This window comes from Corvus moneduloides, chromosome 9 (assembly GCF_009650955.1).
Source record: "Corvus moneduloides isolate bCorMon1 chromosome 9, bCorMon1.pri, whole genome shotgun sequence".
NCBI classification, from domain to species: Eukaryota; Metazoa; Chordata; class Aves; order Passeriformes; family Corvidae; genus Corvus; species Corvus moneduloides.
The window spans coordinates 14,943,578-14,971,357 of record NC_045484.1 but is presented as its reverse complement, the minus strand read 5'-3'; the positions used below and the strand labels follow the sequence as shown (position 1 = coordinate 14,971,357).

The 27,780-nt window shown below is 38.1% G+C and overlaps 1 protein-coding gene across 2 annotated transcripts; it reads left to right on the top strand.

The window, feature by feature from the left end:
- The first annotated feature begins 245 nt into the window (after positions 1–245).
- Positions 246–26,830, top strand: TLCD4 (TLC domain containing 4). 2 transcript variants are annotated; one of them, XM_032118411.1, is made up of 7 exons: positions 246–443; positions 5,468–5,633; positions 10,123–10,212; positions 13,061–13,119; positions 14,966–15,060; positions 16,985–17,058; positions 20,250–26,830. In XM_032118411.1, the coding sequence occupies exons 2-7, from the start codon at positions 5,479–5,481 to the stop codon at positions 20,563–20,565; spliced, it is 789 nt and encodes a 262-aa protein (XP_031974302.1). In that variant the 5' UTR covers positions 246–443; positions 5,468–5,478; the 3' UTR covers positions 20,566–26,830. The 2 variants fall into 2 exon arrangements, with proteins under 2 accessions (XP_031974302.1, XP_031974303.1); XM_032118412.1 differs by lacking the exon at positions 246–443 and adding an exon at positions 666–818.
- Positions 26,831–27,780: the final 950 nt, after the last annotated feature.

The window sequence follows — 27,780 nt, the reverse complement described above, 5'->3', positions numbered from 1 at the left end:
GGCGGGGCTCGCTGCCCGCGCGGGCGGTCCCGGCCGTGCGCTGTCACCGCGGCTGAGTCCGGGTCGCGCTGAGGAGCTGCGGAATGCTCCCGGGCGATTTCCGTGGGCTAGCGAGCCCCGCTCTGCGCGGCCCTTGGCGGGGGCGGCTGCGGAGAGGGGGCGGCTGCGGAGAGGGGGCGGCTGCGGAGAGGGGGCGGCGGCCGCCAGCACGGGGCGGGCGGGACGGAGGGAGGGTCCGGGGAAGCCGCGTCCCCTCGGAGGCGGCGAGCGGAGCCCGGCGGCAGGTGGCGGCGGCGGCTCGGCCCCTTTAAGGCTACGGCTGCCGTAACCCGATCCCCGCCGGAGCATCCTGCGCCCAGGAAGGGCTGTCCCGTCCCCGACACCGCGGGGAAGGCATGGAGGAGGAGGAGGCGGCGCCGCAGCCCCCGTAGCCCCGCTCCCAGGTGCGGCGGGTGGGGAATGAGAGCGGTGGGGCGCTGAGAGGCCGGGGCTGGCGGGGCGGGGGCGGCGCGGCCGCTTTCCCCCGCCCCGCGGGGCTGCGCGGAGCGGTCCGTTCCCTCCCTCGGCGCGGGGCCGTCCCCGGGGACCCAGGGCCGCAGCCGGCGGCGCGGGGCGCGCTGACAGCGCAGGGCTGCGCGGGGCCGCCTCCTCCCGCCGCCGCGGCAGCGCCTGCCCGCGGCCGGAACGAGCGCGGTGGGTGCGCGTTTCTGCCCGCTCCTGCCCGCTCCTGCCCGCTGCCTCCGCGCTCCTGCCCGCCCGCCCGGCGGCCGCTCGGGTCGGTGCAAACGGCGGGCGCCGCGGGTGACCGGGACGGCGAGGTAATGCCCGGCTCGGGGGCAGCGCCCCTCGGGGTCAGCCTGGGGGCCCTCCGCGCCCACCAAGTCTTGCGGGTTCCCTCTCAGGGCTTTGCGACTCCAGACTGCTTGGGGGGTTTGAGGAAATTCGGTAAATGGTATCAGCGGGCACCTCACGTTGGCTACCCTGTCTTTATGAAAAGCGTACCTTATCTGCTGGTTTCTTTGGTGTTCTAAGAGCAGAAAGCTGAGTGGAGTTTAGGGTGTGAATAGCCTTAAATAGAAAAGGGAATGGCTTAAGTGTGAGTAGCTTGAATTTTGTTGCGGTTCTCCTTAACGCTGCTTACTGAGGTAAGTAAGATATCAATAATAGGAACTACTATTCAGAACCAAGTGCACAGCAAAGCTCCAGCACTGCAGATGTTTTATTACTGGGCTTATTATCAAATGTGCAAACAGTCAGTAGTCCAATGTTGCTCTCTGCACATAGGTGTGACAAGTTTTACAGCTATTGGATTTGGCTTTCAGTTTTAAGCGGATCAGGAGAGCACAGTACTTCATGCGATGTCCTGGTATCACTATCAGCTTTACGGTGTAATCTCGTTTGGAAATTGATCCAACTCATCTTGAAATCCGGTCTCGAGCAAAGTAAGGGCTGTGGGCCTTAAACCTTCCACTGCACCTTCTTACCATGTCTTGTGGCTATACTGCTACATTTCTTATTTTTGTGATGTGAAAAATTGATGTGGAAACAGTAAGATGAGGAGAACATAAATGCTAAATGCTTTTGATGGTACAACACTTGATAACTCTTCTGCTCCTTTATACTCTTTCATTAAGTGCCAACTTGTTTCTATCAGGAGTTCATAGTGTTTTCATATTGGGATGAATGGATGTTGCATCTTAATATTGTTGAGTTTTTTCTTCTAAATTTCAAGTAGAAACAGAACTGCAGGAAAACCACTGCATATTTGTTAATAGCAAATGAAAACCAACGTATTTTTAGCTCTTGTGGAGTATGATGAAAAACCCTTTGTTATTAACCTTTCCAGAGTTACTGGGTCAATAGAGTAGTTTGAAATTACACTAGGCATGTAAGCAATACCTTGCTGAAAAATGTTAGTTTCAAATATTTGGTAATATTTATTTACCTAAAGACTACATTGAAAAGCTGCAAGAGTGAAGTTCTGATCATATGTAGTTAACTTAATGGTTAAGACAGTAATTTTGAGTAAGCAAGGCAAATACTAATGGTGAAGAACCAACCTGTACACAGTACTGTTTTTCCTGAATTACAAAGTAGTTACACTAAACCTCCTCCCCACCCAGCCTCCCATTAACTCAAACCCTGTATCAGCTGACAGAACAGTAATCAATGACTATGCAGTTTGGGTGATAAAGTGTCTGCTCATGCATAATCCACGAAGTTCTGTATCTTGATCAGACTTTGCTGTACAGCTACAAGAAGATACTTGGAAAAAACCCCACAGTGTATTTGAAGCTGCCTGACTTACTGACTTTGGCCTCTGTCAAAGAAATTTGTAATCAGAAGCTTATTGTGCTTGTTTTAAGTCAACAAGCACAATGCAACAAACCGTTTAGGTTCAGCAACGCACATAATTTTTCTTGTAAATGGAAAGAATATCTGGTAAACAACAGTTAATTTTCATGTTAAACAGGATACAGTTGAAAACAACCTAGAGATATGAGAAAATAACCTACAGATATGATAAAGTGTTTATAGCTGAACTGTTTTTCCGTCACATGTGAAATGCTATATTTGCAGCTGGTCCTTGAATTGAATTAAAATATGACGCTCTTAATTGCTGAAGTAAAACATGAAATTATTCTGCCCTTGGTAGTTAATATACTTAAACAGCATCTTGATAAGCATATATGAAATCAGACTTGCAAAAACTTGAGTGTCTGTGACACCAACCACAGAGGCTTAGTGATTAATTTCTTCTCTGCCTTTCTTCATCTCTAAAACTATCATTGGTTTCTCCTTTGTGGACCTCATGGTTCTGCATTTGCTGAAAGTCAGATCATACGCTTTCCATGCAAGTACCTTTTTTAAAAATTAGTTCCCTCCACAGGCTCCTTAGGAGAAAGATTAGTCTTCTAATGCATTTCTTTCAAGGGATGGTTGGAAGGTTTGTTTAATTCCATAATCTGTACTAAAATGAACACCTGTCAAATGCTGAAGCATTACTTATCTAATAAAATCTTCTGGTACTAAGGAAACAAAACAAAGCATGGTTTTCTCTTGTCCAAGAGATTATGTCAATGTCTTTGAAACTCAGAGGTATTAGTGCAGTCACTGCAGATGAATAAAATGTAGCATCATGAGAATTGCTGTATTTCATCAAAAGGATGAAGTAGGTGTGATTGATGCTCAGTGGTTTTGCCATTTTTCTGAAGAGAATTGTACTTAACCTGGATTTCAGCTTCCTTCATTAATTAAACCAACTGAGTTTTTTTTCCTTACATGGTCCAAGAGAAGACTTGGTTGCTACAAATGAGATAACGTAATAACAAAGTTTTGTCCCTGGGGGTAGAATCTGGAATTGGACACTGTGCAGTGCTTCTCAGCGGCTTTAAATTGGTAGATACTAAATTGATTGTTTTATTCTTTAAATGGTAAGCTTTTAGAAAATTTAGCCTAACACCCATTGTCTCTGGTACTTTAAACTATGTGAAAAAGGTATAAAGTTTGGTTTGTATTTTGTATCTTCTTGGTCAGTGGAGGCAAAGGGAGAAATATGTGGAGAATCAAGAATAGTGAATATTCAGGATAGTAATTGAAATTGGAGGTGTTGATAGAGTAACATTAAAAAGTATGCAGGATTTATATGCTGCTGCATTAGAACAGGTCATCAGAAAACAACTGGAATCAATTGTGATACAATGCACTGCAGCTTGTGTACATGAAGATTTTAGTTTGGATTAAAAATGCACTTACAAACTGTATCATCTGGTCACCCCCTTTGATTTGTGTTGCGTAGCTGTCCCAGAGCATGCAAGCTGGATTCCTTTTGGGTTCAACTGGGCAGGAAGATAGGCCCTAGGAGCACATCAAATATGTTCCAAGAGCTGTGGAGTCCCTAGGACAGAATTAAAGCTGGTCTGAAGTAAGCACTTGAAATCCGGATGATAGAGGCAGGTTTCACTCAGTAAATTCTGCTCTTACTTGTCCTGCATTCTGTTTTTATACATGTAGCTCTGTGGGTACTAGTCAGAGGAAGTTTTATTAACTTCAGTTCTGGGGAGAATAAATAGAAAAGAAAGAGGTTGAGGGGGAGAAATTTGAGACCATTGAACCTTCTGTTTCTAAATCTTTGAAGATGAAAGTATATTTTTTCTGATATATGTATTTCAATATACTCACCATTTACACCCCAAAGTGAGAACAGTGTTCTTAATTTTTTAAAAAGTTGTTATTTTGTTATTATGGTGGACTTTTTTTCAATTTTTTTCTCCTGAAGTTCAAGTTTCTTACCATTGGCAATGCAGATAGAGTTGCGAAAATCTAAGGCGTGTTCAGTCAATCTGTAATCCATGTGAAATAAAGGTGGACATAAATGTATTATATAATGGATCACTTTTGTTGACCATTAGGTTTCTGTAGTAACATCAAATTATGCTATGCTATAAATCTTCATTTTATTTTTAGATATTTTCTTAAATAAAACTAAAATAAGCGACGGCAGGTTTTTACAGATATTAAAATAATTATTTAAATATTTGAAATGAAGCCATTTGGCTTTTTTCCCCCTTTTCTGTTCAATGTAATATAAATTGACATTTTTTTGAGTTTGTTACTTTTGCCAGTCTTGGAGTATAAACCACTTCACTGTCAAATTGGAGATGTATATCAGAAGTTTGTGGCTTCTGGGAAAATATCATTCAATGTTGCAAATACTGGTGACTCAGAAGAAATGGCTGAAGCATTTAGAGACTGACACTTACGTTTGGAATTGTTTTGGTATTTAGACCTCATGAAATAGCTGAACAACCAGCAACTGAAAAGCCAATCAGCTGTGATGATAGGAAGCCTTTCAGTGTGTGTGAAATTGTGCGAAGTTTGGAATTTTGTGAAGGAAAAAAGCTCAAATGTGAGAGCCTGCAGACTATCACAAGGACAAGCTCTCAACTGTGAACACAGTGTGAATTGGGAACTACTGCCTCTGGAAGTGTACAAACAGAGCTGCAGTGAGGATATTGCTTCTCTGAGCTGACCCAAAAACCTCTCTTCTATGCTTAGCAGATTTCATTGTTGCACTTTAAAATTGTGTTGGCAGCAGTCAATCTGGCAATAATGAAACAAGTTTTAACTTTAGAGCTTCTTGGGACAGGAGTGAAGGCTTCAGAGCTGGTGGTTGCGCTGGTCAGTGGTCTCCACTGCCCTTTCTGTGTAGATAAAACATATGCAATTTTAGGCCACAAAAATGTATAATACGCAAATGTTAAAAACAAAACCAAAATGTAACTTTTATTTTAAATGTTTGGGCCTACTTTATACTGTTAATACTTAAGTAGAAATATTGAACAGGTAGAAACTTTTAGTGAATAATATTTCTGTTGACAAGTTTGGTGTCAAAAACACTTTCTGTGTCTGCTTAAAATAGTTAAATGGAGAACAGAGTGAAATTACCTTCTGCTTCTCTTCACAGGCTGAAGAACAATGGCTTACTTCAGCAACCTGACTATTGGCATTGCTGTGGCCAGTTTTACTGTATTTCAGCTCCTGTTCCATGTTTTAAGTTCTTGGGTGTCAACACGAATAACACCTGGTTTTAACAATCTCAGCCAAAAAAGGAAGATTGAATGGAATTCAAGGTAGGATGTTCAAAACAACAGCAGCTACTGACCTACCTGAAATCATGGACACCTGAACCATCTGTGTGTGTATGTGTAAGACTGCAGAAAGCCCTATTAGTTAAATGTCTGTTAAGATCAGATGGCTGGCTCCAGGCACTGAACAAATTATGCATGTGAAAGGTTGAGGCCCTTTCATGGAAACACAGCATTACAAACACTCGTACATTAAATGCTTTTTTAGACAGTGATGCCCAAGTGAAGGTGAGTAAAAAAAGAAAACAGTGACTGGTGAGAGGTAATAAGCTGAAGGGATGCTCTGTGATGCTTCTAGTAAAGAGAAGAGATATAAAATTCATATAAAATTCCTTTTCAAACATATATGAAAATCAAAATTATTGCAATTTATTCTAAATCCCAGTGTATCTCTGGTCATGCTTTTGGGAGCAAAACAATTTGCTCTCTGTTCTCTTGGTGTTACTACACTATAAACTGCTTTATATAAGTTAATGTTTTCCAAGGAATTTAATGAAGCTTTGGTGCAGTATTGAAGAGAGTCAGGTACATGTGTGTGGTGTTGGGGAACGAGACTGCAAGAGGAGGAGGAGGGGGAAGCTGTAGCAGACACAGGGTGCACGTGCAGGAAGGAGTTGTGGAAACTCAGTCCAAAAACATTCCTCACTCCCTTTGTGTTTCTGCACTTCCGTCAGTGGGATGGATCTACCTGCATTACACTTGTCTCTTCAGATACAGGACTTTTAGAAACTTGTTTGACCCAGTGAATCTTTTAAGCCGTAAAGGAAGCCTAAGATAGTAATTGAAAATGGGATGATGAATGAGGTTTTATTTGCAACATACTACTCTGAAAGGGTCTGTATAGTACACAAGGTTCTCCAGTTGGAATTAATTGGTACAGTATGACTTTGAGTAGCCTATTACAGCCTTAAAATATTTTTTCAGGTGTTCCCCTAATTTAAAGCGATTCTTCCTCAGTGCTGTTTAGTATCTGGTGGATACTTCTAAAGTGGTTTCCATTGTTCTAGGCAGCATTAACAACTCAAATAGCCTTGCCCTTCCATTTGGCAAATGTCCACTTGCAGTGTTCTTAAAGGCACCATTTTGATTTCAGTTCCATCTTCGAATAATTACCTATCTGCCAGAACAACTGTGTAGGATGCCAGTTCACAGTATCACTGCAGCTTAGGTTTATCTCTCTGTTACAATTAACAATAGAGGCAGACAGGGAAAGTAAACTAAACTGTTTCCATTTGAAGCTGAACTATTGTCTGTAAGCCACATCAAATGGCCCTTGAATTGCGTAATAGGCTTTATGAGAACTTACCCCATGCCTGGTAGCGCTATGCTGGTGTAGTGCTTTGCATAATAACATGAATTGTTTTACACATCACAAGTGTGCTGGAAATAAGCTGCTCCATAATCTCTGGGCTACTTTCTAGTAAGGTGTTTAACTGCTCAACTTGATACAGTACCCCAGACTATGTCCTTTTTTACCTCTTTGCACATTTTTTTTCCTTGGGGTTAATAGCAGGATGTGGATGTTAGGACACAGATGGGTCATGATCCCAGGCTTCATCCAGTTCTGGAGTTAGAAGGCATGAAACACAAAGCATGGTTCATCAACATCTTGTGGATGTTATAACTGAGGAGGGCATGAAGGGAAAGAAAGGCTAGCTGTGCTTGTGTTACTTCAGCTCTGCTAACCAAACACAGTGCTCTGTCAAACTGCCCTGTCACTCCAGTATTTCACCAAAATGAAGAGATACCTCAAGGAGTACCTTGCAAGTTCAGAGAATGTAGACGAGTATGTATTTATTCTGCAGACCTCTGCAGGTGGAGACAGTTACTATGTCCCAGTAAAATCCTTTGGTTTAATTTAAATTATTTAAAAGTGGATGGTTGCTATTTTGTCCTATATTGAACTGGTGCAGGGAGTGCACACACAAATGATTCTGTTGGCAGTGCTAAGGAAACTGGCACAGAGGATGGTTATGCATTTTTATCAGCTCAGCTGGGTCTGGAAGAGGGCATCTGCCTGAAATGAGCTGTAGCATTGAAAATATATTGTTACAGTTTGGAGGGCTTTGTAATCAAGCATTTGAGCTGCAGCTCTTGACTGTATTTTCCATGCTGTCAGTTTGTTCATTCTGACCTTCCAAGAATTATGAACCAATAAAGTAATTGCTTCTGGCATCTAAAGTATGCAGACACTCAAAGTGAGTTAAAAGCTATATTTTGTCCCAACTCTTCAAGTTGTTGTGCATATATTCCTGTCATCTCTCCTATAATACATGCTTGTGCTGCTATTAATTAGTTTTTAAAAAAATATGTATACTCAATAATAGAGGAGCAAATCTGCAGCTTAGCAGTGCAACTTTTTTTGTTTGCAGCTTAATGAGGGGTTAAAGGATGTAAACTTTGACAAAAATTTCAAGGAAATGTACAGAGCTTGATAGCTTGACCTAGATTCCATATTAAAATGGACTGTTGTACTATTTCCCTTCTGCCTTGTCTTCTACGGAGAAGCTTCAAAGTCCAGAGTTAAGGAGGAAATCTGTTGCTTTTTCTTTTCTTTTTTTTTTTTTATTTTTATTTCACCCTCTTCAAGTGCTCTACTTGTGTATAGCTTGTATTCTAAACACTGAGGTTCAGATAAACAGCCTCTTCAGAGACAAATTGCAACTGTAAACTAATGAGCTATATTTTAGGACAAATTTTCCTTCTTGCAGCATTATCTTCTCCTCAAGTTCAAAAATTCCAGGTATTTCTCAGACACTAGTATTGCATGCTGTACTTTGTTTTCAAGAAGAAAGAAAAGTTCCTATCCTTTTAAATCCTGTGTTGCGAGAGTAGACCTTTTAATTAAACTATTAATTATCATTAAAATTCTGATAATTAAATTTTCTGTCTTTGTTAAAAGAAGAGAGAGCAGGAGGGCAGCCTGTGCTATAATGGTTATTAATTTTTCTCACCCAGCTTTTGACTATTCATATTATACTAATCATTCATTTTTTAGAACACTGTTGAAAATGCTGCTGAAAATAGCACAGGGACACTCTTGAAAAAAATTGTAAATACAGTCTCCTTTATGAAAAGTTACAGAATCTTCCATATTGCCAATAGATAACAATATAAATGGAGTAGGGATTATAACTTTCTCTTTCTTTGCAAAGTCTTCTGTAGGAAGTAAGATGTTTTCTTCAAATCTTGCATGGTAGAGCTTAGACTCCTGAGAGTGTCTTAAGGACATTTAAATTATTAATGACTTCCAAATACATGTATTCAATATGTACAAAGACAAGAATACAGCATCTGTACATTTGTGTGCATATTGTTGGTGCTGTGAATATGGTGTGAAGTGTTTCCAATCACACAGCATTGAACTTAGTTCTCATCTTTCAAACAGTATCCGTGATTCAGTATGGATATTTTTTCACATCATTTTTTTTCTTTCTAGTTACACTTGGAAAGTGGGAAAGCAGACAGTAGTTACACAGTATTAGATGCAGCTTATATCAGTGTTAAATCCATGGCTAGAGGAGGAAGGTTACACATTTTGGACTCATGCCTGTTGCATTGTTCTACCTTCCAAGAATACATGTGGACTCAATAGGGCAGGAGTGGCCCTGGCCTGTGTGCTGGCAGAAACCCTGCTGGGGCTTCTGTAAATAGATATTTCTCTATAAGTAAATGCTTGTTAACATGCAGAGTCTATCTACACTGTGCATGCAGCCTGTATACTGGAGACTGTTGTCTTCAGGGGAAAAAAGTGTCCAATACCCAGGTAGGGACAAGGCAACCTTGATTACTGTGAGTTTGATTTTATACTTCTCTTGTCCGATACAAAGCTGTGAGCTACTAATTGATATAAACCTGTAGCTCTTATACCTCAGGTACTCAGCTACAACCTTTTGTTATACAAGTTTTCTCTTTGAAAACCAGAATCTACTTCAAATGCACTAGAAATTCTATCTGAAATTTAGGGTTTTTCATTTAATGCCACTTTCCAAACCCAAACTAGATTTATTATGGGTCTTTTAATTTGGTGCCTGAAAGGAGAAACCTGCTGTTGCAGGACTCTTGGGCTAATCTGAGTATGAAAAGCATACAAATTTTCCAGCAAATAGGACAATACAGAAAACATTTGTTAGAGAACTAGATGTCATACTGTATTTAAGGATTCATTAATATATGGAATAATTAGAGGAAAATTTGGATCTCAGTTTATTATATCTTAATATTTTATATTAAGATATAATAGACTCTATTTTGTATCTAATATCACGAGACCCACCCCATTTTAAGAGTCCTTCTTTTTGACTGTTTTTCTCACCTGTCATTGTGTAAGTGATCAGATGTAGCATAGAGAACAGATGATTGTCTTCCACAGAAGTATCTGGGTGCAGTTGAGAATGCCTTTGGAAACATCCTGCCTTAAGCAGGGGGAGTTGTGAATGGCAGTACCTCCTTGTGACTGTGATCTCTTTTTCAGGACAGTGTCCACATTCCACGCCTTGGTGGTTGGAGGGTTTTGCCTATATATTTTATTGTACGATGATGCTGTTAATGCTGACCGTATCTGGTAAGGCATGTTACATATATGTTGTGTTTACACAGTAAAAATAACATAATTGAGAAGAAAAAAAAAATCCTGCAATGTATTAAGTACTGAATGATTGTTTCATTTTCCATTAAAATATGCAGTTGTGATGTGTTCATTTTTATGTCTGTACTATGTGAAAATTTGATAATTATTTTGTGAGTATTAATGTCTTCAGTGTGTCTCTGTGAAGTGGAATAGATAAAATACAAGCAATTGATTTGAAATAGCATATAAAATTGCTAAAGAGTAAACTGTAACTAAGTCAGTATGACTGAAACTCTGCTATTTACAGTAATCATTTAAAAGTGAAATTGAAAAGCTGTAGCAGATCTGGATAGTGTCTATCTGTGTGAAAGTTCTCCATTGAACCCTGCAAAGGGTTGGGCTCAGTGCAGAGAAAATGTGGTATTACTGTCAGGTAATGCCTGAAAATGGATACAGTAGACCATAAAAAAGACTGGAGCAGTAAGCTGGACAGTAAGCTCCAGAGAAGCATCAGTGTTGTGTATGTATACATTTTTTGATGGTCTAGGACTTCTCATAAAACTTTTCCTTTTTTTCTGTATGTATTAGAGACTAGCTAACATAGATGGTGTAGAAATTGTTTTTGTGGTGGTGAGGATCACACGGTAGAAAATGTGGAGGTGGTAGAGATCAGATAAGGAGAGGGAGAAGATGTAAATAAGTGGATTAAGTTGTAGCTTCGTAGGAGAACAAGCTCTTTCCTATTACTGTTCACAGTCATTACAGTTTTTCAAGTTTGGTGTTTGATTAGCATTTTATATGACTCTATCTGCAAAGAAGTTGGAAAAAAGTCAGTCATGTGGGCTTTCATTTGTTCTATCTGCTTGTGCATGTTTGCCACACATACCTCCTTAGCAATCACCAGAGAGCTCTTCCCATTTGCTTATTCAAGTCACTCTCTGTTTGTCATTCCACACTCTTGCTTGCATCAAAACTGGCCTGCAAACATCAGGGCCCTTTAATTCCATTGCACTTTCTATTCAAGGAGATAGATCAAGAAATCTGGAAGATTTTAGACTAAATTCTGAGTTTTCCATTTATTGAGGTTAATTTGGGATTCTAACATGGACTCCTCTTGAAGGGGTGTGACAGATGGACAGTGCAGCCATATATGCTGTTGAAGTGTTGGTTTAGAAAGCCTAGAGAAGGTTTGTTGCAAAGTGACCATTCTCTGGGGGGAAAAAAAGAAGGAAAGTGAACCATTCCCTGTCCCATCCAGTTAAGTCATGTCTACCATTATCACGGAACCAATTTCATATACTCAGTCCTTAGCATGTTCTCTGGAGAATATGAAGGCTCTTGAGCACAGGCTTAATCTTGGTGGTGATGTGCTGAACTGTGTTGGGACCACTTAAAAGTTTAGTTATGATGCTGCTGCAGCTGGGAGCTCTAACATGAGGGCTCTATGTAAAGAGTTTCTGCTAACGTTATGAGAACACATCTGTTTATGCTCTATGTCTAAACCTAAAGAAGCACTCAGCCCACAACCTATGTAGCTCATGAAATCAGGTTTTGAAACCATGGAAAAATGTTCCTATTTCAAGCAGTATTTAAAAGAGCCTCTGTGGCCAGTCTTAATAGATGGAGTAAGCTCCAAACTCTCCTGGTAATGATTTTTCTTCACCTAGCAGCAGAATTCTGGTTTCGTGAGTCCTATTTTCCTGTAAACTATCCTCTCACTGAGGGAAACAGTTAGTTTTAGACACTAAGAAAGCCTTAGAATTTAGTGATCAGATTGTAATAATACAGGAAATCTCTTCCACTGCTCAATTCCAACAGGATTAAGAAAAAATAGTTAAGTAATAGCATTTTACTGTGTTCTGGCTGAGGCAGATTTTGTATTGGAGTTGGCTGTAAGCACAGTTAGGTTCCTTTTTTCTGGAAAGGTTTAGAGCAAGGCTTACTTTCACAGCTTGTCTTGAGCAGTCCACGTTTTATGAATCTGTTGACCTGTCACTTGAAGCTCAATTCATATTTACACAAAACATAGCTAGATTAGTTGCACAATTTAATTAAAAAATTAAGTTCCAATCCTTATGCCAAGGAAAAAAGACTTGCTTACCAAACTCCTCAAAGTTGGAGTGCACAGAGGACAGTGGAGGGAAGAACAAACATTGCTTGCTGTAATGTGGATGCTTCCCTTTCTTGAGCTGTATTCACAAGTTTGGGTTTGTTGAACATTCTGTAGAAACGGAAGTTGTGTGTGCTACCAAGAGCTTTGCCTGCTGAATGTTTGGCACCAAAAGGGAAGGGATAGAAGGTGTGGAAACTACTCTGAAAAGCATTTCTGCTCAAAGGTTCTTTGGCTCCAAAGAACTGGCAAATAATTCTTTTCCTGTGTCCTTCTGCTCTGTTTATCCCTATAAATGAATATAAAAAGCACCAGCTGAGCAAGATATTTTTATCATCCTTACCAAAGTTTTAGCACTGGCAGAAGACAAAAATGGAGACACAGAGTGTCAGTTAAAGGGCTAAGAGGCACTGACTGCACTGTTCTCTTTTATCCTCAGTTTCCTGAGAAGCCAGCTCAGAGTGCTTGCTGGGTGTCAGTTCAAGTCTCTAGCAAGGCTCTTGGGGCAGTCTCTATGCCAAGGCAGGGGTTGATCGTGATGAGGGTGGTTAGTAGATATCTTTTATCTGGGTGGGAAAGGAATCCACTTTTATGATTAGAACCCTTCTTAACTAGATTGCATAATACCTTACTGATGAGCCAAGGATAATGTGTTCTGATGGGCATTGTGTTTGAGATGTGTATGTCTTTTGTAAATTAGGCTGTAACTATGTATTTTTGGTATCTTTGCAGGGGTGACCCTTCAATTGTGAAGCTGAATATTGCTATTACCACAGGCTACCTCATTTCTGGTAATTATGCAACATGTATATAACATGCACAACCTGTTTATTTCTATTGAGTCGCTATACCTGTATGTTTATACTGAGCCACTATGGTGAAGATGTGATATGTGCATACAATACAATTTCTACTGTGGCTTTTCAAATCACTAATGGATTTGTGGGTTGTGGGGAAATCACAGGATCTTGCTAGTGGATATGAAAGATGGACTATCTCCTCAAGCACTGAGGAAATGCCACTGTGTGGCTTTGTGATGGTTTGATGTGCAACCACCAGCTCCAGCTCAGTTTTGTCCCTTGGCCAATTGAGAAGGTGTTAGAGCAGTGCCCTTCACTCTCTTCACAGTGCCTACAACTCCTAACTCTTCTATCATGAGTTTCTTCCTGTGACCTCACAATGCTGGCAGAAGAATTTTAGTAACCCTCGATACAAGCTGAGGCAAATGATACCATAGGATCCTGCCTGCCCATCTTTTAGTCTCATTTAAGTCAAAATTTATTCATGTATAAAACATGGTAATTTAATATTATTTACTTGGTATGTTATTTATTCCTCCATATGTTTTATGTTCTTAGTTTTGCTGTCAACTAACACTGGCATGGGAATTTTGCTACAAAAAATGGATTGGAGCTTTCTTTTTTGTTGTGTGGGGATAATACTGGCTTATCAAAGCAAAAACTTGTGACTTGGACTATTTTCAGTGAAAACTTCTCATGTTAGGATGAAGTCTCTGGTTAGAGACTGGGCCATGGACTTAGTTATCTCACACTAGATTTCTCAGCCCAGTGGAAGTGATAATCTGGTGATCAGCATACTCAGTTAAACTGTGCAGTAGTTTAAGTGTCTGGTTTTTTTCATAGCTTCATCTGCCATGTTAAAATTAATCAGTATCTATTTTTGAATAATTATACATTAAAGTTTCATTATGAATTAATGAATGCCTTTGAACAGGCATCTCAACCTGGCCACTCATTCTCTCTCACTTCCCTATATAGTTGATGTTTAATTATTAATAGGAAGTGAAGCAGCTATGTCAGATGATGTAGAGCCCTGCCTGAGGATAGCGAATATAAAAGAGATCAAGGCACAGGGGTAAAGTCTTCGATTTGGAACCTTGGTCAATAATATTCCAGTCCAAAGTACTCATTTGCAGGAAGTAGGGACAGAAATTGCTTGTTCCAATACAGAAAAGAAAATCTTCTGAATTCTCAGACCATCATGGGAGAAGAAAGTTTTTGTTGTTGTTGTTTGTCTTGCTTTGTTTTATGTTAAAGCTTTCTTTATAACACTAACTTGGGTCTGCCATGTCATTTTTGAAGTAACTGGAAAATTTGGATTAAATAAAACCAATATGATTCTTACTCCAAATGCCTCTTGCAAAATATTTTTGGTAAATGGTTCCCTATTTACTGGTATAATTACTTTTTGATTCAGAGGTTCTCTATAGTAGCATTTGTTGCACGTATTTGTATGCTTGCTATGCCCCCTGGTGACCCTCCTGCCTTTTTTTTTTTGTCATTTGTTCCAGATTTTTGGGGTCATAAGTGTGAAAAGTCACTATGAGATTCAGGATCCACCTTTTCCTTCCAAAATACTTTGGCTAAGGTTATTGCATCTGTAGTTCCATTGATGTGGAAAGTAACCATTTGTGGAAATTGTTGGGAGAATACTGCTGCTTAATGGTTTGACTGAAGTAAAGTCTTTAGGATAAAAATGTTCTCTTCAGAGATCATTAATTCAGAGGGTTTCTACTGATGCCATATCTTGGTATATCTCTAAAACTTAGAAAAACTCTTCTGAGGTCAATGGTTGTATAATAAATTGTTCTTTATAGTTATTTCTGCTCTCTTGTAGATCTGTTGCTTATTATTTACTACTGGAAAGCAATTGGTGACAAATTTTTTGTAATACATCACTTGGCAGCTCTGTATGCTTACTATTTTGTACTGGTAAGTGCTGTATTTTCTTGTAACATAAGCAGATGAGATTACAGACATGGCTTTTATAGACCTCATTTGCTTAATGTTGAAAAAAAATTAATGAGAGGCATATTTATACTTTGAATCATTATTTTTAAATGTTTTTATCGGTTATTTGTGGTAAGGGCATGCCTTTTCAATGTTACACTCCAACAAAAATGTGTAACTTCATTGAACTTAAAAACTTTTCTCAGTGTTTGCTGTAAAGAGACTTTGACAGAAGAGCTTTTCATATGGTTATAGAAAAGGGTTTTAAATAAAACCACAAGCTTGAATATTTGGAAAGTTAGAAGGAAATGGTTTCAAGTGCTTATGTTCTGCTTCTGTCTCCCAGGTAACAAGTGAGAGGATGAGGGGAAATGGCCACAGTTGTGTGAGGGAGGTTTAGTTTGGATAGTAGGAGAATTTCTACACTGAAAGGGTGGTCAGGCAAGTGTCCAGGGAAGTGGTGGAATCACCATCCTGGAAGTTTGAAAGGGGTGTGGATGTGGCACTTGGGGATATGCTTTAGTGGTGAGCACAGTTAATTATTGGACTCAATCTTGAAGGTCTTTTCCAACCGTAATGATGTTTTCCCTGCCTACTGTGTGAATCCCAGGCTTATAATATTAAAAGTGTTGAGATGCCAGATTACTGTCAGATTTCCCATGTAATAGTTTAAAGGGGCTGAAGTACACTGACAAGTAAATAAATACTCTGTTTCTGGTTGAAGATAGTTACATCTATTAATATTATAATGGATGAAAGTGAATTAGAGCTGAATATTAGATAAATGAAAATACCACTACCAAGGCTAATCCCCGTTACAGAAAATTCATTAGTTGTTTCTGGAGGAAACAGAAAGCACAGTGTTAGTGTGAACTTCTTCTGAAGCATTTATTACTATGTGGATATAGCTCTGCCCATGGATGTCAGTGTGTTGCTCCCAGTCTGTTGTCTTCAGAGAAAGTTACTCCTAAGTAAGTTATTTCCAAATTGACTTTTGAGGATAGGAAAGAATTTGGTTAAACACACAGATTTTCTGTTTGGTGTAGTGCAAACTGACATGAGAAGCTTGAAGTTGTGGGTATTTGCTTGCTTGATGGGGGAAGGAAGAATCATGACACACACTCCATAGGTTGATCAGGAAACCTATGGAAATTAAAACCCCCGGACCTTTTTATCTCTACATCTGCAAACTGCTGTTTACCCAGCCATTGTGTAAGTGGATACTGTTTCCAGCACAACCAGCTGATAAGGCAGATCCAAGGCTGTGCTGTGTCACTTGGAGGAAAGGGCTCAGCTGGAGGGGTGTGGTGTGAATGTGGCACAGGGAGGAGCTGTGCCCGGCTTCCGACCCACGGGCACGGCAGGGACCTGGCAGAGCTGCTGGAAAGGGCCGCCCCTGCCCTCTGCAGGAGGGAAGAAAGGGCTTCACGTGCCCTTCCTGCTGTCACATAAGAGCTGAGAATTCGTCTTCGCTTTCGCGAAATATGGTCCTAAAACAATGCAGGGAGATTTTTCTTCAGGATACAGTGTTTCTCTTTGGGCTTGTTTAAACATCGAAAAGTCAAAAATACTTATAATTCTTTTAGACAGTAATACTATGATGATAATTAATAATCTATGACTACTTGTGCAGGTCTTCTCTAGTTAGCTTTCCATGGCCGTTTAACTGTAGGTCTTATAAAGATTTATTTGAAGTAAGAAGCTACTGATTGGAAATACCTGAAGGACAATTGCAGCTTTTGTGATAAACCTTCTTTTGAAAGTGCAAGAAAGGTGGCCTCAGCTGGCAAACTCAGTTTGATTGAAGAAGTTGAGATAATGTATCATTCTGTGTACACTTAGAGACTCGATGACAATTTCACATCTACATTGTTGATTCTTGTATGTCTTTTGTTTTGCTAACCAGAGCAAAGGTCTCCTGGCTTACTTTGGAAACTTCCGTCTGCTTGCAGAGTTCTCCACTCCTTTTGTCAATCAGCGGTAAGTGGTCAGGGAGTTTTTCCATAGTTCTTTTAAAATTCAATCTGCATTATTATTTCTGTCACTTAGGAAGTCTTTTTATAGTTGTTGTATGTCTGCTGAGAGGGAATTTATATATATTGAACTAAGGATTACTATATGAAAGTCTTTTTTGCTATGAAAACATTTTGCTGCTATAGCTGCAACAGTGTAACTAATGTATTCATCCCTGACCTCCTTTTTAGGTTAGGCCAGGTTTTTTATGAAATGCCAGATTTTTATGAGAATGCCAAACAAAAAAGTTCACAAATAAAATATTGTTTACTAACTTTTGTATATTAATATAATTTTTATAATGAAGCCATCTTCAGTATGGATGTTTTTTCTTGGTATCGTGGACCAGGAAAAGAAGCAAGATAATATTGTCATCAGGATCCTAGAATGGAATTGCATTGCCCTGTATAACTTGGAAGTCTATTTTCCAATATCCCACACATGTGGATCAATATTAATATATGCATATGAATGTCTAGAATAATATGAATGTATATTCTTTATTTGCTTTCAAAAATACTTCTGTATTTTGAGCACTTAAATATATCTTAAATAGTAAGTCTTCACACCTGTGATTAGAGAACAAAGGGGCAGAAGCTTTTCCTGCAGAGTCAGAGCCTTGCTGCAAGGGGAAAGCTGTCATTGGAGTTTCATGGTGCTGTGGGGAGGGTGGCCTCTCTCTTTACTCTGTAGCCACCAGGACGCAGCTGGGGATAGGAATTTGCCCAGAAAGGCTTCACCTCAGGTGAGGGGCTTTGGTACAGAGCAGTGCTGCAGTCTTCTCCTCTTCCTCCAATTTTTTGCAATGTAGGATGAGAACTTTCAGTGTATCAGATGCCTTTTTCTTACCCATGCTTTTTGGAGTGCATTCCTGCTTTACTGATGCATGTGTAGCATCTGTTTTCTTTTCCAGATGTCTGTTAGAGAAAGGATAAGGCAAATAGAAACTGTATTCCTCCTGCAGACAGGCTATTGCCTATTACTGCATTGTGACTGTAATCTTTGAAGTGTTTTATGACACTGTAGCATTCCTCAGAGCTCTTACGAATAAAAAAGATTGTGCTGAGATCCCTTTTGAACATTAGTTTGGTAAACTCAAACATACAGGAGGAGAGGGTGAGATTATGGAGCTCTCCAAAGGCTGCTCTCCTCTGCCCCAGTGCAGCTGAGGAGTAGATTACAGTGTCGTAGCCTGTGCTCTGTGTGCAGAGAAACTAAAGACTAAATAAACGCTCCTTCAGACTTAATGAAGAAAAAAGGTTTTATATTGATACTCATGCCCTAGTGACTGGCTGTTGTCCCAGCTTCTACCAAAATAGGATGTCATGCTGGGTTCCTGTGGGTTCCTACACTGACGCTTACCTTTTGGACTGTGGCGTTAGGAGGTATTGTGGTACATCTGGCTCTTAAAAGTAATTTATGTTATACTTTCAAAATGCCTATGGTGAGATTATGGGTCTTTGAATACTGACATTTAACACTCTCTCAGAAAAGCAGAAATTGCTGCAGGAGATAATAAAGTCCCTTGCACTAAGGGATGTCATCTCATTAGTGCATGATTTTTTTTTCCATTACATTTGAAGTGAATCAGACCCTTAAGACAGTAAGAAGTGGATAATGATAACGACTTACGTTATGTTTCTTGTTTGCATTCTTAGTACTACCAAAAGAGCTCTTATTAAAATATAAAAAGATATTCTAATCTCAGAACTGTCTGTGTATTTCCTGTCTGTGTTGTTAGGGTTCTCTAATTGGAGGTTGTCTCCATGCCAAGCATTTAGATCATTTAATGTTAGTATCAGCATTTATATAATTAATTCTGAACTGTGTGGGTAAAACTGTAATGGTAACTGTTATTTACAGACTTTTTTTTTTTTTTTTTTTTTTTTAATTTGCTGGGAGAAGGAAGTTGCTAGATGTCCAATTACCTATACTGGCATATTGCAGTATGTTTGAAAACCATTTTTTACATCACTTTTTTTCTGCATTGTATATATCATTGAAAGCAAAGGCTTTGATTGTAAAAGTCTGACCAAACATATCAGGTTTTTCTCTTCATCATGCCAGTAAGTGTTTCTGTGGTGAGGCATCCTGCTTCTGAGCTGGACTGCCACCTCGAGTGCCTGTATTTTAGTTGTCCTAATTGCATGCTTAATGAATTTCTGGAATATTTCTGTTAGAACTGGATGTCTGGCAAATCTTTTTAGTGTATTTGTAATTACCTGGGTTGTAATCTGTAGGTAATTAAATTAAACATTACTTTTAAAACCAGTTTTAGAACTGTTTTTTGTTAAATAATTTTAGCCTTGTATCTTACTGGAAAAAACCAGATTATTTCATTCTTTTCCCCATCCCTCATTAAGTTGTTTTGCTCTCGTTCTGCCTGCCATTGCTGCACAAATTTTACTTGTGTTTATTCTGGTTTAAGTGTGAATAACAAAGGATTAGAGGAGTCTGTTGTTCCTTTTTCAACCCTTGGGTTCTGTGTGCTAGGCAATAGATAAATTATGCCTGGCTACTGAGGAATAAATTTGCAAGAATTCTTTTTTAAAACCCATTTATGACCCAGTAGTAGATGGAGAGGGAGATTTATCTTTTTAATTGCATAATATTCCAAGATGTGATATGATCAAGAGCTTACAATGTCTGGTTCTGAAAATGTTCTGGTTTTTGGGCTGAACAGAAGCAGTCAGAAAATCCCAATTATGGGAAATTAGAGCTCCACTTGGATTACCAAATCCAAATGCAATTTTAGAATTGCTTTCAGTGAAACAAAGAGAATTTTAGCTGCTGTTGGTATGAACTATAATAGCAAGTAATAAATATGTCTTTATGATTTTAAAAGATAATTTTATGAATGTATATTACACAATAGTCACTGAAATGCACATTGGTTGTCAACTGGTTTACAATTCATATCAGGGTATTCTGTGTGTTATTCTGCAATATACTGGATATCATACACGGCTTAAGTGGTGGGTAAAAAGTGCAGCTAAGCAGAAGAATTTTTAACTAAGCCAAGACACAGTGCAATAATTTAGAAATAATAAAGGTAGAAAGAATTAATAAATGATGAATTAAAAAGAAACATGACGTAGAATAAGTTTTAATGAGATGGCTTCAAGTCTGCCTGGTATTTGTGAACACTTCTTTTGCAGGTGGTTTTTTGAAGTACTGGGATATCCCAGATCTTCAAAGGCCAACATCATCAATGGTGTGCTGATGACAGTTGTGTTCTTCGTGGTGAGGATTGCCGTCATGCCTGTATATTACAGCCATGTAATTTCTTCATTTGGAACAGAAGGTTTCCAGAGATTAGGATTTGCAGCCCAGAGTGCCTGGATTATCTCAAGTGTTGTCTTGGATATTATGAATGTGATGTGGATGGTCAAAATTGCAAAAGGATGCTACAAGGTCATTTGTCTTATTGGACAGGACGAAGCGAAAACTCATAGAAATGGAAAATCTGCCTAGAAATCATACATAAAATGAAATTTCTGCTATGAAAATATTTTGGGTTCACTGAAACAGTGCACATTTCTGCCATGGAATGCTCCTATTATGGAAACAAGGTATTACCTCTGTACTGATCTTACTCTTTCCCTAGCCACACTGCCTGCACACCCAGGGCCACGCTTTGCGGATCCTGTCCAGTGAGGAATAAAAGCAAAAGCTCACACAGATGAGTTCCACATGCCTGATCTAAGCAGTTGCAAGCATCAGAAATTAGAAAGGAGGAGACTGATTACTTGCTTATTGTCCACCAGTGTGTTCAAAGTGTTTTTCTCAGGTTTCTCTGATCAAAATGTTTTATAAATCCAGTGAATACTGACGTATCTGTTTTTTTAGAAAATGAAAAATTCCCCAAACTCCTGATTATGGTGCAATTTTCCAGGCACATTTCTATGGTTTCTTCTAGGAATAACAATCAAGATTTCATTCTTGACAACTTTTTAATTTTTGCAAGAAAAGCTAAAAATTTGGCTTTGATTCTGTGAAGTCTTTTACTGCTTTTTTTTCTGCCTTATATGAATGCAAACCATTTTGGGAAATTTATGAAATAATTTTATCTAAAATGCTGTATTATAAGATCATATGATTTCTTAAAAGTTGTTAGATTTCCCATTTTGATGGGAAGGATTACCATTTGCTGTGCTAGGTTACATGCAATAGTACATCTAAATTCCCCATGGAACTTTTTTTGTAAGTTAATATGGTAGATGATGCGTGGAAATGGCATAATTCTTACTGAAGCGCTTTTTCCTTTGCTGCTACTACCTTTGAGAAGGGCTGCAGTTCTTCTCAGAGTATTTTTAACCATTGGCTATTTGGATTCAAAGTTTAATAGCAAAGAAATAAAAATCTTCTGTATATGTGATGTGTAACTTTCAGTAATACCTTTTTCTTTTATCACAGAAATGACCTATTTGATACGAAGTGTTCAGAATTTTGGTCACATTTTCCTTGTTAATCAAGTCAGAAATCTGAGGTGTTGACTAAAAACGCTCTTGTATCAACTGTGCCAAACTCCTCTAAAGCTGTATGGTAATTCTGCAGAAGGAACAGTTGACCTCTGTAGACACATATATTTTTTTATACCACACATTTGTCAATAGGTACTCAGTTCCTCCTTCTGTGAACTTGAAGGCTTGGAGGTCATCAGAGAGGAATCCTGCCATCTAGGAATAGTCTTAAATCTCAATTATAATACAATTCGAGGAAATTCTGAGTTCTGTTTTATTTAAAATAATTTTGAGAGCTATATTTAAGTGTAAATTTGTTTTGTTTCACTTCTTTTAACTGGAATTGGGACTGATTAACTTCTGTTTTTTTTCCTTGGTGTAGGTTTGCTAAAAGTGTCTGTTTTCACTGAGACTTTAGCGCACATCCCAATTATTGTAGCAATCTGTTAAAGCAATTTCTTTTCAAAGAGAAAGATAGCATATTTGCCCTGTGTTGGGTGACTAGTCCTGCTCCAGCTGACAAAGCTGGGTGATGTGAGCTCTCCCCTCCCTAGTCAGAGGTGTGAGTGCCCCGTGCTGTCCTCCCTGGTGAGGGACTCAGCGTTCCCCGCTTACAGAAGCTGGATGTAAGACCCAAGAGGAATGCATAGGCTGAAATGCCTTTTTACCAAGGCAGCTGCAATGAGTTTAGTTTCCCAGTTAAAATGCTGTCAGGGAGTATTGTTTGGACTTGTGTAAAATGCACTTTTAACAGCCTAGCTCCATTGCTCAGCTGGGCAGGCTTTTTTTCTAAAACAGTTTCCCAATCCTGCCTTTTTAAGGGAGATAGCAAGGATTGTTAGTACTTGTGTTTTTTGGACCCTGTGATTATTAGTACTTCACAGGCCTACAGACAAAAAAATCTATTTATGCCTTGGGAGAGTTAGCAATTAATCTGTTGAGCTGTATGATCTGAGTGAGCACAGTGCCTCGTTTGGGTACCAGTAAATCCACAGTCTGTGAGAGTTGATCCTGTGACTTGCTTTGCTCCAAGAAATAGACTCTCTTTTATGCTAATTTGCAGAACCTGGTATCTTTTAAAATGTGATTTCAGTGTACCTAATGCAAAATTGTGAAAAGGCTGTGTTTTTATCATCTTTATGATTTAAAGATGGATATGAAATACTCTTTTCTTTGCTTTTTAAATCACTAGATCCCTGTGATTTAATAATTTTGTAATAGCTTGTTCTTTTCTAAAATAAATTGAGTAAATTCAAGCATTTTGGAGAATTATGCTTGAAAGCAGAAGTCTGCTTTTCTTTTTAGGGAAGTAGGATGAGAAAATTGAGAAGATGATTTGGAGAAACTCTTGGGGTGATAACTCATGAAAAGTATCTGAAATTTATAATTTCTTAGCATTGATTTTAATATTTCAGTATTTTAAATATTTTGGTCTCAGTAGAGGCCATTCATTAAAATGGTCTACTTCTTCCACTTCTAGATAGACTTGTGTTTGATAGGGGAAAAAAAAAAAAGTAAGTCAAGCTATAATAAAATGTTAAATTAATGTTAAAACTAGATTTAGAAACAAAAAACAATCCAAAACTCTGCATACTACACTTTGGCCAACAGTCCAGAATTGAAGAGCAGTAGGACAAATTCTTTCAGAACACCTAGTATTTTGGATTGCGGCACAAAATTAGTGTAATTAAAATTTTATTTTGCAATGCATTAGCTTCAAATTTTATCATTTTTTAAAAAGTTATTACAGTTATGTCCTGATGCATCAGAAGAAAATTTTCTTATGAAAAAACTATTAACAGTTGTGGTTTCAGCAAAGACTTTAGTAAACAGGCAGCAAAGTTGTGATGTACTGAATACAGTAGTATATAGGGCACTTTTTACCTGCCATTAAAAGCTTATAATACAGCAAATTAGATAGCTGAGGAACCCATTTTTAATTGCACTTTATTAATTTTAAAAATGTGGTGAAATAATGAAATTTAATGTTGTAAGCTTGTGTCTTTGCTTTTTTATGCAAAAAAGTAAATGCATGATAATTAGCATTGTAACAAATGCTTTTGAATGTAATATCTTATTAGTGGCTTAAAACTTCTATTTTTAACAGATGCATTCTAAAAGCAGACTCTTGGCATGTCACCAAAAAGGTGTCTTTTCTGTAGGCATATCAAATGGAAGGAGTGACTCTTGTAAAAACTGCTGTTTATCTTTTCTTTTCCATTCTTCAATACCAGGTGACATAAAATTAGCTCGCTGATCACGGGAGAGACTATTTGTACCCGTTAGGCTGTATGTAGAAATGCAAGTTAACCCTTTTTTATGGCTTTAATTTTTCATCAAAAGATGAGTAAATATCACATTCAGAACTCTACAGGAGAAGGGTAGGTCAGGCTTTCTGTAACTGATTTGTGGAATCAGTACTTGCAGAGAGGAATTATACTTCAAATACTCATTTTCTCAGTGAGTGTTTCAGTGGATTTCAGTGGAAAATCTCACAAAACGAGATGCTGTATGGGTTATTTGTGTGAACTCTTCAGTGGTAAGAATTACATCTCTGAAGCCTACTCTACCTCTGTAAGTACTTGCTATCTTGACTGAGCTCAGTAATTTAATAACTTAATTGCATAAAAAACAATCAATTTAATAATGAAATATATGCACAGGAAAATGAGGAGAGCTGACTTAATATATAAATTCTTAACAATTCCAAATTTTGTACTAAAGTTTTTAAAAAGGTAAATTAGTTACAGTGTTTGGAAGAGAATTACTTTACTTAAAATATTGTGGGAGAAGATTACTTATATTGCAGAACTAACGTTACCCTAAGGATAAAAGCTTACATGAGTGAGCAAATGCATCAGTTTAGAGGCATAGAAAGGCACAAAGTTAATTCCTGGGCATAGGCCAGCGACATGGGATACACATCATAAAGTCACCCCAAGACATGCATTCAGGCAGGCTTAAAGAGGAGAGGAGGAGGAGGTTTTGAGTACACACACAGAGATCCAGATGTCTTCCTACTGCTGTAGCTGGGACAACAGCAGACTGATACGTAGCAGAAAGGTTTAGGTGTTTCTGTGTCTCTGTTGGCAATGGAAAATGAAACTTTATTCTTTAAAATTTTCAAGCTGTATAAAATGGAATACCAGTTGTTGATTACTGTATGAAGAGGACTTTTTCTCATGGCCTTGTGTGTGTTTAAGCATATGTACGTACAAGCTTTCTGTAAAAGACCATTTAATAGAGAAGTTTGAAAAATTTTGTGATGCTTCTGCTGAGCCATTCAGAGGAAAATAAAGGGCTGCTTTACAATTACTCCAGTTTAGGGTCTGGTGTGGTGTTGGCTGCTGCTGAAAACCATTGGTAAAGCAAACAGAAAGGGACTAGAATTTTCAGATGAAAAAGTGCAAGTGTAGAACACTTTGAAAAGTATCACAAGCCCCTTTGATATTTTTAATAGCCTACTGTACAACAGCATTATCTAGCTACAAGGAACTTCACGAGGGGAAGTTTGCTCCTGGTCAAATTTCTCTGTCTGTGGAATACAGCCAGAAAAAGAACAGTACTATCAGCAAGCATTGCTGATATTCTGATTGATAGCAGTCAAATGGAAATAGTGATAATATTTATGAACTTTTAACATTAATCCAAACCTGGATAAAATCTCTGTTAGACAGGTGAAGGTCTTAGGATTTTCTGAAAGCAACCTGAAAGTTGTTTTTATGGCAGAGAAGATGAAATATGTGCTGCCTGGGTTGTTTAGGGATCTGGGATTAAGCATCAAGTCATACTTTTAGATGGTAACACTTCGTAAGGTTTCTTATCCATTAAAAATTTCTACTAGCTACCTCCTTTGACATTCTTGTTCTATTTATAATAACCAAGCACTTTATAGCTCAGTGAAGAATGGAAGGTAGCTATGGAGAATAAATTTTATTGTTTGGTATAAGAAATATTTTGGCAAAATTTCTTCTGAGAACAGTTTCATTGTGTGATGTCCTGCACTGAGAGGGCATCTGTTTATTATGAAGTATATACATTTTTAACCTTCTTGTAAGTAAAAGAAGTGTCTTTAAGAGAGTAAAGTATGAAGAGTTCAGCATGGCTTGGTATCAACCATATAATGATTCAGTGTGCTATTTATAACTTCCTACTTACTGAAATTGAAAATATAAGAGCAAATAAAATATTCTGTATTGTATCTTTATTTTTAATCTATGTGTGGGATGTCAAACATTGTACTTGTCTTGTGGACAGGACATGCTTTTACGAGCCTAGAAGTATTTAAGTATATGAGAATCTGCACCCAGATGGAACACGTTGCATGTAAATTGTCTTCTAAGTTTTAAAGTTTTGGTATTTTTAAAAATTTGCTAAGTTTGAAAGCAACATTTAAATATTTATACTAAGCTGTAATAACGAATACAAAATTTTAAATGCAATGTGGTTTTGTTTATAGTAATCCTATTCCAGTTTCACAAGAAAAATCCATCAAATCATAGGGGGAAGGGAGGAAAAGGGCTAATCATGAGCTCGGCTATATAATTTGCACACTTAATATGCACACATCCAAATATCCTGGATTTGCTTCTAGCATGCATTTACCAGTGTTTTCTTCAATATTGGCAGACACCTATATATGTAGAATAAGCACAGCTAACCTGTTATAAAATCAAATTACAAAACCTGTTTGGAACAAATGAGTTACAAGTTAGGCATAAGTAATGGAGCCTGTAATTCAAAAACGTTTATATAATCTTCTGTCTAAGAAGAAACTTGATGAGTTTATCTAACTGATGTGCAGAGCAAGGATGAAAACTGTAGATCCTGCTAGACTGATTTCTGGTAAATCTTGACAATCTGGATTGCAGTAAATTCTAATACTGTCACAAAATGTCAGGATCACATTATTAAATTCAACTAGTAACGTGACCTGATTGTAGTAGCAATCCTTATCATGGCGCAAGAACTTAAAAATGCAATATAACGATTCTGAAGATTGGTGATAAAAGTAATCTGTCATAGTAAGGTGAATGATTAAGTATTATAGGTTTAAATATACTTTTTATTATAAGAAAAAAATCTGAATTATTTGTTAGCATTTCAGTGATATTGTAAAGCATTTCTGTATTTTGTTTGAACAGTTTAGGAGCTTGCATAAAATGATATTGGCTGATTTTTTTCCCTTTGATATATGCAATAATGTCAATAAGCAATAAATTGCATGTTGTATGCAAGGTATTGGTACTTCATAATAAAGAAAAGGAACACAGTTTCTTATTTTGTGAATTTTTCTTTCTTAATATGACAAGAGCTTATGTACCTATAATGAGTGCATCATGAAAGAACAATTTTTGCGGGGTTCAATTCTGAAACAACTGGCTTTCATGGTATCTTGAGATTCCATGCTGTATCTTATTTATTTTAAAGAAGGTGAAGATGAATGTATGAGGTCTGAGCCACACTGTTGCTCAGGTGGGTGAACTTTTCAATGCTGAAATTCTGTGTAGGACATCAGTGGGGCCAGGAATGTAACTTACAGTTTAAGTTTTTGTTGTGTATTGGGGAAGAACTTTTGGATTGGATAGTATCATTATATTATATATATATATTTTATATATATATCTATATATATATATAATGTATTACTCTCTTGTAATACCACATGTGTCAGGGCATAGGCTGGACAGTTGTCTGAAGGCTCTAAGGATAAAGAGCTGCTATTGTCAGTGCAGTATAAATGTGATGCACTACACACTCCCTTACTGAACACTAAGATGAGCAATTCAGTTCCTCAGTATGGCAGTTCCTAGGTTCTATATGTGCAGTCAACGTATGCATGGAAGCATGAATTGTGTGGTAAAGCCCAGAGGTTTCTTCGAGCATCCTTAGAGATTGCTGCTGTTTTATATCTTAACCACTGGCTTCCAAGCACAGGAATTACTCATGTTTCTTTGTGTTTTCTTTTGAGTTATGCAATGGTTAAGTTACTAGAAGAAAACATAAAGCAGTCCAGTGTTTTTACTTTTTTTCCTCTCATCTTTTGAAGGGTATTTGGTTGCATTTGTAAATTATATACTTAGGGTACTAATTTTACACTGCTAGTGTAGTAAACTACTCATTAACTAGTTGGTCTGCTAGAAAGTGAGTGGGAATTTCTGGAAACAGACATTCTTTGGGGTCAGATGCTATATAGGTCAGATTTCCAACTGCTTGAGGAAGGACA